General features: G+C 45.1%; 1 protein-coding gene across 17 annotated transcripts in view; it reads right to left on the bottom strand.

Moving 5' to 3' along the window:
- Window positions 1-15,768, bottom strand: part of Pard3 (par-3 family cell polarity regulator) — a 543,701-nt gene that overhangs the window by 160,442 nt on the left and 367,491 nt on the right. For 3 of the 17 annotated variants that reach the window (XM_027404781.2, XM_027404783.2, XM_027404785.2), the window contains exon 21: window positions 11,512-11,858. The exons of the other annotated variants lie outside the window; for them this stretch is intronic. In XM_027404781.2, coding sequence (XP_027260582.1) covers window positions 11,828-11,858 — 31 coding nt within the window. In that variant the 3' untranslated portion in view covers window positions 11,512-11,827. Of the gene's footprint in view, window positions 1-11,511; window positions 11,859-15,768 lie in introns of those variants that run through there. 17 annotated transcript variants of the gene reach the window in all.

Here is a 15,768-nt window from a genome sequence, read left to right as displayed (position 1 = left end):
GACCACCAAACATCATCCTAGCTACTCTCATAGGAAGGGGTGGGAGGCTCATGGAACTCCTGAACACCCAGCATCTCTCCCAATCAGCTGTATGCAATTCTGTCCCAATTGTTCATGCCCTCAGGGTCTCAGAGAGAGTGTAGAGGTGGGGAAGGACTAAGGAGAGGCTATCTATCCAACTATAGGAAAGCCATCATCCCTGTTGAGTAAAGATGTTCCAGGGCGACCTTTTGGGGAGCAAGAAGCACTGACAGCCCTGTGAGTAACTCCTCATTTATGCTTAGGGTGTGACCTCAATAAAAACATTGGTGCTCCAGGGTGAACTTTGGAGGCATTGGACCTTGGTCTGTTGTTGGGACCTTAAGAAGGGGAGGAAACAATTATAACTCCCCAAGGAAAGAATTTAACAATAATTTCCCAGCATTCCCTGAGAGTGAATGCATGAGATAGATAACAACCAGTAGAAGCATGGTCTCCAGGGCTGGAAAGGTGGCTCAGTGGGTATTTTCTTGTTATGGAAGCATGAAGACCTGAGTTTGGATCCCTAGGATCTATGTACATACCTTCAGTGAACACCTGTAAACCTAGCAATGGAGAAGTGGGGACAGTAGGATCCCTGAGATTTGCTGGGCAGACATTTGAGATATATCTCAAAAAATGAAAGTGGACAGTGTCAGATTCTGGGCTCCACAATGTGCACACCTGCATACAAACACGTACACACAAATAAAATGCAAAAGAAAAGAAACATTTGCTCTGAAGCCAGAGTCTTGGGTCTTCCCACCTTGCTTGCTCTATGATATGAAGTCATGTGACTACAAGGAACTGATCAACTGCTTCTCTGGTAAGATGCAGCCTACCTCATGGGTTTACTATCAGGGCTACAGGAAATGAGTAACACGATAAGCACCTGGTAAATATTAACTATTTATACCATTGCTGTTTTTATTTTCCATTCCATAGACAGTGATGATTGAGACTGAAGGGCTTTAAAAGGCTGACTTAGCTTTCTTCCCTTCCCTAGATTTATTTGCTGAGAATGCTGAGGAGATGGCTAGAGCTGTAACAATATGATGTCACCAAGGACAGGAACATAGGGACAGACATCCATTTACAGCAGCAGCATCCAGAGCAGCAGAGTGTAAAGAGACAGATGAACTGTTAACAAAACAGTGAGCACACACTATGGACTACTACTCAGACTTGAAAGGAGGGAAATTCTGACACACAGTAAATATAGATAAAATCCTGGGGACATCATACTACATGACATCAACTGGGGGGGGAAGAGATATAAGCTGGATGACAAATGATATAAGCTGGGACTTAGAGGGTCAGATTCACAGAGCGGTTGGGAGAGGAGAACACTCAGAATCCATGGTTGAGAATGTCATTGTGCAGGATGATGGAACTCTGGGGCTGGAAGGTGCATGATGTAATGCCCACTGAACTGTACACCAAAATGGCCAAGCTAGTAAACATACTCTGCATGTTGGACTGCAACTCAAAATTAACAGAATATGGGCTGGGAATACAGCTCGGTTGATAGAGTGCTTACCTAGCATGTACAAAGCCCAGTTCTATACCCAGCATTGCATGAATATAACCAGACAGAGTAGTGCATACCCATTATCCCAGCACTTGAGAAGTGGAGGCAGGAGGGTCAGAAGTTCAAGGTCCTCAAGAGCTACACAGCAATTCCACTGCTACTCTGCACTACAGGCGACCCTGTCTTAAAAAAAAAATCAAATAAAATCAATAACAAAATTATAGTAATAAAATATGTATTAGAGATGTTGAATAAAAAGGGGACAGGACAAAAAATCTCTCACCCAGGCTTGTTCAAAGTGGTTATTTGGGTCTGTGCTGCAGCCATAGAAACACTGTCTTGAAGACAGAAGATAAGGCATGCTCTGTTTCATACATGCTACAAAGGGAACAGCCCTTCTCTTGCAACCTCTCTGAACACGGTCCCATCTTCAGGTTACACCACCTTGCAGGTGGCACCTCCAATTCTTGACAACTAATTTCTCCGTAAGAAGACAATGCTGCCATGGACTGACAAAGGCTATTAGTGTACGACTTAGAAATGTTTTTCATTGTCTCCTCATTGTTTCTGTTGTGGTTTGTGTCTTCTCTGGTTGGTGAGGTAAAGAGAGCACACCCATCATTCTAGGACCTGGTTGTGCTCTCGTCACAGTTATTAGCTGTTCATCACCCACATAGCTGGAAGGTTGGAGATGCTTCTCAGGGAAGAAAATCCTTTCCATAGTTACTTGTGCTACATGGAAACAAAGTGCTGCTCACAGACGCATTGCTTCTTATGAAACATAAACTTACAGAATGAGGGGCTGGAAAGATGGATCACTGGCTAAGATGATCACTGCTCTTCCTGAAGACCTGAGTTCAGTTCTCACCAGATAACAACCACCTGTAACCTGGTATTACAGAGAACAGATGCCCTCTTTTCACCTGGCACAATCCCCTCCCCCCCATACACACACACACACACACACATGAATAAAAATTAAATCTTAAAATTCAATCTAAAATAATTATAAAAATTTTCCTCTCACAATAAAAAGTATGGCTAAAGTGCTTTTGTTTTGTTTTGTGCCCCCCTTTTTCTGAGGGGTCTACATAGAAAGGAAAAGGACTCTGGGAGTAAAAGATATTGAGATCACAGGTGGAGCCACAGTAGATGGTAGTTCATTATAAAAAAATTTCATATAAATAAACTTATTAAGTAGACAGGGGATATAGCTTCGTTGACAGAGTGCCTTCCTGGCATGCACAAAGCCTGGGGTTTGATCCCAACCACTGCAAAGGAGAAAGTGGGGGAGAGGGAAAGAGACAGGTAGAAAGGTCGAGGGAGGGAGGGGAGGAGGGGGAATGGGGGAGACAGAAAGCAAATAAATAGAGCTGGTGCACTGATGACGTGCTGCTATTTGTTTGACCTTTCTCCTTGTGTAACAAGTATGAGGAGTTTAGAGGACGGCACTGATTTTGACTCTCATCCCACAAGGCGACATATGGATGATCCTGGCTCCCAACACATGATAAAAGAAACCTAGTAAGCATGTGAGAACTCCTCTCCCTGCTCAGGTGAGACACAAACTTGGTTAGTCAGGTGTGCCACTAATGTGATGTTTCTGCAAGTTGTAATTGGGAATACTTTACTTAAAAAATGAGCCCCTCACAACCAGAATCCTGTAAGCTGGCTAATACTGCTATTCCTAGGATGATGGGATGAGATCCTGTCTCAAAAACAAAGTGAATTAGGATGCTAGGCTGAGGCTTAGGGAAAGAACCTGCTCCCATCAGAAACCAGTTCGACCAGATGACAGTGAAATACTCAATTTCTTTTACTCCATCAGTGACTTTTTGTAGCGCTCGTGCTGGGGGGGGGGTTTGGATTTTATGTGGACACATCTACTGTATTCATTTCCAAGTCATCTTAACAGTATGCCTGGCAGGGGGCTGTGGGAGCGGAGCTTATTTGTGTCAAGCGATGGAAGGCATTCCCTTTAGTGGCAGTCTCCTGTGTAAGATCCTATGGCAGGAACTTGGGGACAGTGCTGTCAGGCCACACCAACTTCCTTCATTGGGAATGAGCTATAGCAGGACTGACCAGTTACAGAAGAGCAGTAAAAGTTAATTTTTAACGGGCACTCATCAGGAAGTGCAGTGCTGACGGTACAGCGCTGAGTTGTTCCTACTCAGTGGTTGCCTGCCCATTTGCCAGCCCACGCCACCTGAGGAAGGGGTGCTGAACCAAGCCTAACCAGAGAGTGATCATCCTTTCTTCAGTATAGCCAGGACAGCTTAGTGGCAGCTGAGTGTGACTGCATTCATGGCAACCTCTACTCAGCCACTGTACTTCATGTCCAGGAGCTGTGATGTCCCAGAGGAAGCATCATAGAACTTCCAGAGATGGGGAAATGCCTCTGCTGGTGAACGGCTTCCCAAGCAAGAACACAGCCCTGGGGCTGATCTCCAGCACCGAACAGGACCAGGTGTGTTGACTGGCCCACACCCAGAATCCCAGCAGCAGACTCAGAAGTTCCAAGTCCTAGGCTAAATAATGAGTTTGAGGCCAGCTGGGCTACAGGAGCCCCCATCTCAAACTAATGAACATATACCCCAAACAACAACAAAAAAAGGGGCAGGACAACTTCAGTCCACTCAGCACCCTAGACAGATTTTCTTATAAGTAACTGTGCCCGAATCAAGCCTCTGAAAGAGACCAATGAAGTCTTTGTTATTAAAAAACAGGAAAAGGGCTTTGGGGTATGTGGTCCATTGGTAGAGTGTATGCCTACTAGGTGCGAGGCCATCCTAGAACTGAGCCTAATTTTTTTTGGCGGGGTGGGGGGAGTGAAATTCATGAAGTTTAAAAGTTCACCTTGAGCAGCTGTGGTTCACATCAGTTATGAGAGTCAGAAATGGATAAGATTTTCTGCATAAAGAGACAGTGGCTGGAGAAAGAACCACGACCGGACCTCACAAATGATAGGAAAAAAAAAATGCTCCAGCACTGAGCCACAGCCCTGGATCCTGAAGGCCAGGATGGAAGATCCCGGAGAGAACCAAGGCAGAAGATGAGTTGCTGAGCCCAGCACCTTGTTCAGGGGCAGAGCCTGAGAAGAGCACCACGGTCTCTTGCACAGTCAGCATCAGTTGGGCAGACAGAGACAGCCAAGGTAGAATTAGCCCTGGAGGGAGGAGTGCAGACAGGTACTGAGGAGGCAAGAATGACTGCACACTTGCTTTAATAGCAGAGTGAAGAACAGACAGAGGTGGAGCATGGTCTGAGGTACAAGAAGGCGCATGTAAGGGAAGGGGGAAATAGCACGTAGGAGCAGAAGTGTGACTGCAGCCAGGGAACTGTGAGAGGAAAACGAGCGAGCAGGCTATGCTCACCAGCAGTGCTGGTGAAGGGACTCTGCCATCACATGAAGTATGCAGTCACCTGGGAGAGGAGGTACGTACAGGTGGCAATGTTTAGTTGAGTAACAAAATCCTTAAGGTTAATTTTGGAGGATGGGCTGGGGAAATGTAGCCAAACAGCAGGGTGCTTGCATGATAAGCAGGAAGCCTTGGATCCTATCCCAGGGCCTGCAACAAAGGAAATTGGGGTGGGGGAGAAGTAAGTAATTTAGGGGTAATAAAAGAACCAGGGAGGCAGTAAAAGAGCAGTACAGAAACGAGGCAGAAACGGAAACTCAACAGTCAAGACCAAAGGGCACAAACTTCTGTGCCTCAGAGCTAGCAACAGGAATGTATGCCTCTGGCAGGGCACATGACAGTGTGTGGCACTGGGGTGGATTTCATAACAGTTGTGGCCCAAGCACAGGTCCGGCAGCATGGTCCCCAAAGGAGACAAGAAGGCTGGCCAGCTTGGCACCTGGCTCAGGGATTTAGCCCCGGGGTAGAACGCCGGATTTCAGGGTAGCATTACTGTCACTCCACAGTGTGAGTTGGCAAGTCAAGTCACTACGCTGAACCTGGGTGTTGTTAGTTTCTTTGTCCATAAAATATAGCTAAAAATAGCAGCCTCCGGGGTTATAGTGAGGATTAAACGGGTTAGGGAAAGTAATGGTCTCAGCAGATGTGTACCAGCTTCAGCATGCAATGACGACTGCTAAATGCCAGCTGCAGCAGGCTGTGCAAGGAACACTGTTCCCGTAAAGAAGTCATGGCTTGCACTTGCACAAAGCCAGAAATGGGGGTCCTGGAGTGATGATAATAGACAGTAATGTGATGACTGGAATATGGCAAGGATGGGTATCTACAGTCAACTCAGGCCACCTCAACCTTCTGCAGCTATGTAGGCCTAGAATATGAAATTGTCTTTCTTTAGATAAGGTCTCCAAGAGGGTTTGTGTAGTGTAGGATGACTTTGAAAATCTCATCTTTCTGCCGTCACTCCCCACCCCCGGTAATGGATCTGCAAGTGCACCATCCTGCTCAATCTATGCAGTATGGGTCCACTAAGCCACATCCCCAGGTCCTCTTAGTTTTCTTTTTCAAAGACTGAAAATAGTTCCATAAGGAGAGATAGAGAGCCTGGGGGTGGGGAGCAGTTAATTACAATATAAGTATTATAAATATTATGGAAAGAGAGACTAAGGAGGTGTGGCTGTCATCACCCTGTCAAACCACACCTCATTTAGGAGTGCCAGAAGATGCTGGGCTGCAGGAGGGGGCTAATTCCCAGCGGAGTCCACACAGCAGCAGCATGTGTATTCCAGGTTGGCCTGAAGGAGAATGAGACAGCTCCAGAGCACCCCCTGTGGTTGAGGCATGTGTGCCTGCATGTGTGAATTGCCATCTAGAAGGAAAGAAGCCTGATGCCAACATAGTCCTCAATGGCTGCTAATACCCTTTGAGCAAGGGTTCTTGGCTTCTTTAAGAGAAAGATCCTGCTCCATCTTCTGAATTCTGATGCTTTCAATCTTAGAAAGACCCTCGTATGACAAATGCATCATTAACACCACACTGAAATTGATCAACTCTACAGCACATGACCCTCAGACCTCGGGAGCTGTGAACAGCCCAAGTGGGAACGAGCTTGTCCAGGACACCTTCAGTAAAAGATGCTGTGTCGGAGAACACATATATCATTAGGGTTCCTGATAGCAGAGGCGTGTGATAGGTCTACAGGGCATGGGAAGAACCCCCTGTACAATGTCTGCTCTCTGCTAGGACACACATGTGCAAGGTAGTTATGGCCAGAAGCAACCTCTTTCAAAATGGGGCAGCAGCATTGCCACAAAGTACACCTTTCCTTCAGACAGACAGGGGTGTCCCTCTTGCCTGACTACTGCTTACTAAACAGGTCTCATTTGCTCAACACTTTCTGCCACTGTCTGTATTTAAAAGAAACCAACCCACCACGTATGTGGTGAAGGAGAAGGGGTTTCTAGGAAGTTGCTAGGAAACATTGACCACACAGAAGGGAATTCTGGGAGGCCAGTCAAAGGGACGGTCTCCCAAAGCCATCATCCTGTGGGCAAGGAGTGCCTGGTAACATAGGCCAGGTGTGCAGTAGGGAGAGTCATCCCTCTCATTTGTGACATGCACTGGGATTCTGGCATCAGTGACTCTGTAGCTCTGCCAGGTCATGCTTCTGTAATGATCCTGCCCAGAAGGCTACCCTTTATGGCATAGGGTGTAAAAGTCCACTTATAGTTAATGACCCAGGAACCAGGGCTATGTTTATACTAGCTTCTGGGCCAATGTTTAATGGCTCCTCTGAGGCGATGTTATAGCCAGGCACTCTCAACAGTCCCAGCGAGCTAGATGGAGCTGTCCTGGGGGCTGTGGAAGAGGTCTTAGACAGAGGTGGAAGTCAAGGAGCAGGTTATTTACACTTGGCTTCTGTTGAATTCCCCAGTGCTGAATGTGCACCAGTATGCCAAGGATACAGTGGACAAAGAAGCCAACATTCCTTGCCATTGTCAAGTTTAACCCAAGGAAGCAGACAGATTATGGTAGGCAACAGCCAGTGAAAAGATATAATAAGAAGTGTGCCAGAGAGTGCCAATGTAGCAGAATGCAATTTGCAGTTCTGAAATCACCAACCAGAAAAGCAAAAATACCACAAGTTCAAGAATGAAGCCATGGTGTGTGTGTGTGTGTGTGTGTGTGTGTGTGTGTGTGTGTGTGTGTGTGTGTGTGTGTGTGTGTGTACAGGTTTTACTGTCTAGGTGACGTCAGAGAAGAGGAAGCCAGCAGGTGGCAGTCAGGGACATTGAGGAGGAAAGGGGGGCAGCATCACGGGCAATGTCTCTGGGACTGTGACTAAGGTTTTCACTTGGAATTGGGTGCTGAGAATAGGGACTCACTACAGCTCTGGCTTCGAGCTGCAAGGGCGTACTGGACAGATGTTGCACAAACCAGGAAGGGCACAGGCTGAAGGTATGAGCCAAGAGATACAAACACTCAGGTCCGCTACTCCCAGCCTCCAGTCAACTCTAGAGGTTGCCCCACAGACACCTCCCAGCCTCCATTTCTGACTCTGGCCATTGACAGGCTGCCTTCTGTGGCCATAGTGGATCCAGTGCAGGCAATGAATTGTTGGGGTAATAGAACGGGGGTGGGGTGGGGTGGGGGGGGTGGCTGGAACAGACCAAGGGCACTTCTGCACATTCACAAGTCTGGTGTTGGATGTAAGATTGCTATCAGGGATTGTTCTATCAGGGTTTAGAGCTAATCAAATGAAGAAGAGAGCCACTATAGGGAAAGGGAAGAGGGAGATGCACAGCTTTGGGGACAGGCAGGGGACCTTGTAGCCACCAGCACATATCCAAATGAGAATGTCAAAGAGGGCACCACCCAACCAGAACTCAAAGGAGATGCCCCAACTCCACAACTAGAGCTACAAATTTGGGAATTCTCTGCCTAGACTGAGAACACAGAGGCTCTGTTCCAGAAATCCCAGCTCTGTGCTACTGAAAAAAAGGAAGAAAGAAAGAGAGAAGGGGAGAAAGGATGGGTCCTGCAGAACCCCAGGATCAGAGGACTAGATGATATGGGATTAGGAAGAAAAGCAAGGAGAGTGGGCAGAAAGCAGAGGGGACCAGCACAGGCCAAGAAGAGTGAGAGCAGAGTGGAGACTGCTATCGGGTTTTGTAGAGCAGGGTTGGACAAAGACTTATTGAAAAGGTCCAAGGGAAAACGGGAAGGGTTCAGAATGTGACTCATTCAGGAGAATGTTTGTCTGACATTCACAAGGCTGTGGGTTCCATTCCAGCACCACATAAATGGGGTGTGGTAGCACACACCTGTCATCCCAGCACTCAAGAGGTAGAGGCAGGAGGATCAGAAGTTCAAGGTCATCCTTTGCTACACAGGAAGTTGGAGCCTAGCCTGGGCTATATAAGACTGGGGGAGGGGGGGTGTTAGCTGTGAAAAGAAGCAAGCAGTTGGAAGGGATGGTATAGCTGATGGATTTTTCTCCAACATAGAGGATAGTGGCAGAATGTGGGGCAATGTTGGTGATCAGACAAGGAAGATGCAGGGCAAAGGAGAAAACATTAGCACCAGAGGCTAAAAAGATAAGGGAAGCTTCAGAATTCTCACCACCACTGAAAGTAGGGGTGACTACAGAACACCAGGACAAAACAAAACCCAAGTGAAGGCCAAGAGCAGGTCTCAGGGATATTTAACTGTATGGGAAATTCAACCTTTTGTTTCTAAATGGGCTATTACTAAACATGCACCCGAAGAAAGCCCTATGCTGTTCAGTTATACAGTACACTGGGTTTCTAGACACTTTGTTAAAAGTACTTTGAGAGGACAAAACAATTACTTTATATAATAATTTGTGTCTTGAAAAAAAACACATTTGGGAACAAAGTCTACTTGGTCTATCACATTAGATAGTATAGATAAGGGCTTCCAATGGCATGGATAAAAGCACCACACTGATGTGAATGCCACAAAGCCGGTCTTAGTACATCTTTCAATGGTGTGATAGCATTTATTTACCCTGTGTTATTAGAAAGTGAATAGTCACTAGCCTTCAATTTTCACATCAATTGCAGGGAAAAGATTCCATTTTCTACAAGAGTCTAAGACTGAAATTGACTTAGCATCTCAGAACTGTCAAAAAAAGTCCTTTTACAGAAAGGTTTGCTGTACAGAGACTATAAAGCAGGTGTCACCCTCCTGATGTGGACATTCTATATTCACACTGTAGGTCTGCAGAGGACAGCAGCTGTCAGCTCCGTGCCACCTCACCTCTACACGAAGGCAGCTTTGGAGCCCCCAGAACTGTGGGTGTTAGAGGATGTCATTTAAATGTTTTAATGAGAAGGAAACTTGGAAATTACAGATCAGTACCCCAAACTTACCATTTATAGCAGGCCAATCTAATGCTTACTTTCCAGGGTTAAGAAACAGGAAACCCTGTTCTGATTTGAAAGCAGCATATTCTAAGTCTTGGGATTTACAGATTCAGAACTTAGCTCAAGAAAACCTCCCCACTTTGGGCAACTACAAAACAAGGTTATTCTCAATAAAACAAACAAAAACACAATGAAAAAGTCTCTATCCTAGTTCTTTCCATTTCAATGCGGCACTCATCGTTTTGTAAACGTATTTTCTGTTTTATTTATTTATTCTTTATCTTTTTGAGACAGGAGCTCCTTTATCCCAGGCTGGCTTTGTGCTCATTATGTAGGCAAGGCTGACCTTGAACTTCTGCTCTTCCTGCCTATAACTCCTGAGTCCTGAAATACAGGTATGCTCCACCATGCCCAGTTTATGTGCTGGGGATTGTAGCCTGGGCTTTGTGCAAGCTAGGCAGGCGCTCTTCCAACTGAGCTACACCTCAGCCCTAGATGAAAGTGTTTCAACTGCAGTCCTTAAATCTTTAAAGGAATGCACAGGCTACCATCTAATTTCACCAGTGTGAAACTTGTCTCTTTAATCCATGTGGCAATTAGGACTATGCCCTAAAACTCCAGGCATTGCTGGGTTTTCAATGGTGAAAGACCTGCACTAGCTACTCCTTAAGATCCAGGTGAGGGTCTTGCTGGGTGAGTTGAGGGCTACACACTTCCATGGAAGCAGAAAGGTGTCAAGGCCCTGCCCACCCAAACTGACTCCAGGCCAGCCTTTACTGAGAGGCTTCCATCTTCATGTAAGTGTCTGATCAGGACACAGAGTTCTCACAATCTCAGGAAACAGAAGCAAGCATCTAAATCCTAGAATTCTAAGGACACCAACAATGGAGGGATGGAGACTTCCAGCTTCTTACAGAGCAGTCAGACTCACCCTAAATAGGAGACAGTTGGGTTCTGTCCCATGGAAAGAATGCTGGGCCAGATGGCTCTTCCTAGAGACACTCCTTACTGAGTATGTCCTTCTCTACCCCATGCTCTCTACAATGCTGTGGACAAGTGGGTCTACTTTGACTGCTAGGAGAAGCTGCCAGAAATGCTGCCCTAAAAATTCTTTTCTTAACTATTTTTTTGTTTGGACCTTGTAACAAACTAAGGGACTGACCATTGCTAAGATGTCTCTTCAGCTCCAACCATTTGGTTACTGATCTTTGAACTTTTCTTTTCATCCCCATTGGGGAAATGACTGCCATTCACACCCCTCAATCCAGTCCTGCTCCCCAACCCAATCCAGGGTTTCCCCTTGCTGCCAAGCTATGTGGAAGACCAGACTACAGCCCTTGTTGCTGTACTTCCCCTGGGAAGCAGTGACTCTAACATCCGATTGGTATCTGCTCCCCCATGATTTCTAAAGACACCAGGACTATGCACATCCACTATGAAAAGAGGATAATTAAAAACAAAACAAAGCAAAGAAAAACAAAATAAAAACCCATGAGGGGAAAAAAAAAGAAAAAAACCCACATCCCTGTCTTCTGAAACAGCAATTTAAAGCCCCTAGAATGAAATCAGTATCAAAAGTTCCAAATTGACTATAATAGAAATCCCTAAGTCATCCAAACTGATGGCATAAACAAAACTCGTCAACAGCCACTAAGAATTCATTGAAAGTAAATTTATTGTTTGGATTTCTTTCAAAACTTCTTTGAGACATGTTTCATGTATCCCAGGCTGGCCTCGAACTCACTATGTAGTGGAGGAAGACCTTGAACTTCTGATCCTCCTGCCTCCACGTCCCAGGTGCTGGGAGTACAGGCATGCACCACCACACAGTTTATAGTGTGCTGGGGATTAAAACCAGGGCTTTGTACAATCAAGGCAGGCACTCTAGACTGAGCCACAGCCCAGCCACCATGCTTTTAAAAAACAATTGTGCAACTTGTGCTGCTCAAGACAGTTTGAATCTGGTATGCTGTTCATCTCTTCTCCGGCTTCAGTTTGGCCAGGCTGGATGAGAAACACGTACAGACAAGGTTAGTAAGCACAGGGAGGGAGCCACCACATACACTTGCCATTCCCAAAATGGCCATCCACACCACACCAATGAGGTTTGAGGTCTGACCCTGTGACTCTAAATGGTGATTTTGTAAGAGCAAGCTCTAGCAGTGTATCTGATGTCACCCAAACATCTCAAACCTGGTTATCTATGCTCTCTTCCAGACCCAAGTCAAGAAATGTCACAAGTTCTGAGTGATTGTTTTAATTGTAATTAGAGGATTTGATTTTGGTAAAATTGCAGCATTGGAGATGGCTTAGTGAGTAAGGGTGCTTGCTGCCAATCCTAATGACCTAAATTATACCATCAGGACTCACATGAGGGAAACTGACTCTAGACGTTGTCCTCTGACTTCCATATATATGCTATCGCATGCATAACCTCCCCACATGTGCACATACACAATAAATATATTTTAAAAGCTTTAAAGAAAGATTGAAACATGACTTTTGTTCTTGTTTCCCACAGTGATATGTGTTCACTGCCATAAACCTCAGCTGGGTATGGTGGTGCACACTCGCCATCCAAGCATTGGAAAGGAAGTAGAGGAAGTTTGTAAGTTCAAGGCTAACCTGAGCCTCATAGCAAGATCTTGTCTTAAAAAACAAACAAAGGTCAAGGAACTTGGGTAAAGTTCCTTCCATGTAAGTTCAGCACCCATGTAAAAAGCTGGACTTGGCTGCACAAGCAAATGATCCCCAGTGCCGAGGAAGGGAAGAAATGAGGATCTTGGGGCTTCACTTGCCAGCCAGTCTGGTAGAAACAGCAAGCTTCTGGTCCTAGGGACAGACCCTGTCTCAATATGAATATTGAGAAAGTTATGTAGAGAAGCCACTGAAGAAGACACTCAATGCTGACCTTTTGGTTCTTTAGCACACGCAAAGGAACTCCTCCCATTTACACACACACACACACACACACACACACACACACACACACACACACACACACCAGCCTACCTACATGCCTATGCAAAACAAATAGCACAAAAAGTACTAACACGGAGACATGTATAGTCAGATCATTTCTAAGATCCTTCAGTTGGAGACAGCTACAGTTCTTAATAGTCATGTGATAATGGAGTCAATTGTCCAACAAAGCATATCAAACTGATAAGAGAGGGAACTCATCCATTAATTATTAATATCTGCAAGATGGGATTTCACTATCTTGATGGTGAAATCATTGTCAAGTTGGAGACCAAGGCCAAAATACGGTTTAAAGGTTGCTGCTGCTGCTATCCCTACGGGTGTGCACATACAATTCACTGGACAATGCTTCCCTCTTTATTCCTTCAACAGTGAAACCACAGGAAGCAGCAGAGTTCTTAGGAATGTTTTATAGTCCGGAATCTGAGAATCCAACATTCACCTCTTCTAAACCTTGAACTTCCCCTTGCTTGGGCAATGTACTAAGGACAATTATAATCAGGCACCCTGCTTACTTGCTCGGGTCTCTCACAAACAAATCTATCTGAATTAAGACAGGGGAGCTCCATTTTTGCCAGAGAAGATGCCATGTATGTGAGAAACTAACCCAAACATGAGGCACTCTGCATTTGCTATTGGAGTCTTTATTGATTTAAATTAGTGACTTAAAACTAGCTTTCATACCCTACAAACCCCATAACTGACAAACTGAACAGGGATTTATATGACTCAAACAGTTTTTTCTTGGAGCTATTTGTCAACAATTAAAGCATATTTGTGACCCTTTAATATTAGAACTAGGAAACCATATGTCCAGGATAAGGCAGTGAATGAAGACCCACCCTCCATTTTGCAAGTGGCTTCTTGAAACACAATCTCTCTGACTTTTTTTTTTTTTTCCTTCTGAGAAGGGTCTCTGTATATAGCCCTGGCTGTCCTGGTACTCACTATGTAGATGAGACTGGAATCAAACTCACAGAGGTCTGCCTACCTCTGTCTGCCTCTCAAAGGCTGGGATTAATGGCATGTGATACCATGCCTGGCTCAGAGTCCTTTTGTTTGACTAATATTATACTTAATCAAAACTGGGGCTGGAGAGATGGCTCAGTGCTTTAGCGCACTGGCTGCTCTTCGAGAGGGCCTGAGTTCAATTCCCAACACCCACATAGCAGTTCACAACTGCCTATAACTCCAGTTTTAGGGGGTCATTTGCATCAGGCATGTATGTCACACACATATCTATGCATGCAGTCAAAATATCCATACACATAAAATAAAAAAATCATTTAAAAATTGTCAGGCAAATCACAGGGTAGGAAGAATACATGTATGCATGTGTACATTTGTGTACGTGGGTAAAAGAGAGGGAGAGAGAGACAGACAGACAGAATGGGCAGAGGAGATCTATGAGCTTCCTCATTGTGAAGAAAAACTTACTATTTCATCAATTAAACTGAGAACAAAAAAAACTTGTAAGCAGCTCCATCAAGTAAAAAGCTGGACTCTTGGGCTGGGGAGATAGCTTAGTCAGTACAGTGTTTGCTTGGTACAACCATAAAGACCAGAGTTCAGATCCCCAGAACTCATGGAAAACCAGTAATAGTCATGTACATCCATAGTCCCAGTGCACATATGGCAGGATAGGAGGCAGAGACAGGTGAATCCCCAGGAGCTTACACACCAGATGGCTGGGCATATGTGGTGAGTGACAGGAGACCCTGTCTCAAGCAAGAAAGTTAAGAACTGACACTCTACATTGTCCTCTGATCTCCATGTGAACTCCCACCAAACCTAGACTCCCAACCTTTAATGTCCCTCTCCTCTTAGCCTTTTCTTTTTGTTACCTAAACCACAACATAGCAGAAATAACAATACACAGAGACCCACAGCTGCACTGTGCTTGGGTCCTGCATTGGCTACCATTTATGTGAACCTCTGAAAACTTCAGAAAGACAAGCTTATACACACATTCTGACCTGTTATTTAGGAGTGCCATGTACTGGTAAGGGCATTGCATCCTTGTCTCACCCAAAGAACAAAGAGAAAGGAAGAAACTCATTTCAAGATTTTACTACATTCAATATGAAGTTTAAGGGGTACAGGGGGTGGAGAATACCAAAGAGCCAGAGGGTTGAGTAGGCTCCAATTCTCAATCCACCAGGCACAGAAAGCTATTGAAAATGTGGAGTTGGATAGATGGCTCAGTAGTTGACAGCACTTATTGCTCTTGCAGGGGACCTGGAATTCAATTCCCAGTACCCACATGGTGGCTCAGAACTTTCCATAACTCCAATTTAAGAGGATCCAGGAACTCTCTTCTGAGCCCCATGGGTATCAGGCACACACATGGTATACGTACATGCATGCAGGCAAAACATAACACATAAAATGAATCTTTAAAAAAATCAACCAAATGTTGGAAAACTCTAATGAGGCTCCACAACTTCTAATAATAGAAGGAAGGCAAAATAAGAAGAAGCACGTGCGTGCGAGCACACAAGCACACACACACACACACACACACACACACACACACACACACACACACACACACACAAACCTGTTTTATGATTATGCTGTTGTGAAGCAGTAGTGTAGACTTAAAATTCATCCATGTTCCAGGCAGAAAAGATGCTGCAATCCTACCCAGAGACACATTTGTATTCTACCATGTGGAGTAAGAACAATTCTGTCTGGTGAGATTCTTTGGCCTCCCAAGTACACCCTCCCAAGATGGTTGATTTAGAGGTGTGTGGTATGGCTGCTCACAAGCCAGGCAGGACACTGTTAGAACCTGGAGTGTGCAGCATGCAGTCATCTCAGAAGCAGGGATCACAGTATACATTAACATAATAAGAAGAAATGAACTTTGAGCATTCATTACCTTGGATTTTTAAAAAATATAATTTGCTTTTAATAATGACTGTACTTA

Source organism: Cricetulus griseus, chromosome 3 (assembly GCF_003668045.3).
Source record: "Cricetulus griseus strain 17A/GY chromosome 3, alternate assembly CriGri-PICRH-1.0, whole genome shotgun sequence".
Classification (NCBI taxonomy): Eukaryota; Metazoa; Chordata; class Mammalia; order Rodentia; family Cricetidae; genus Cricetulus; species Cricetulus griseus.
The sequence above is the reverse complement of the archived record's forward strand: the minus strand, read 5'-3'. Positions and strand labels throughout refer to the sequence as shown.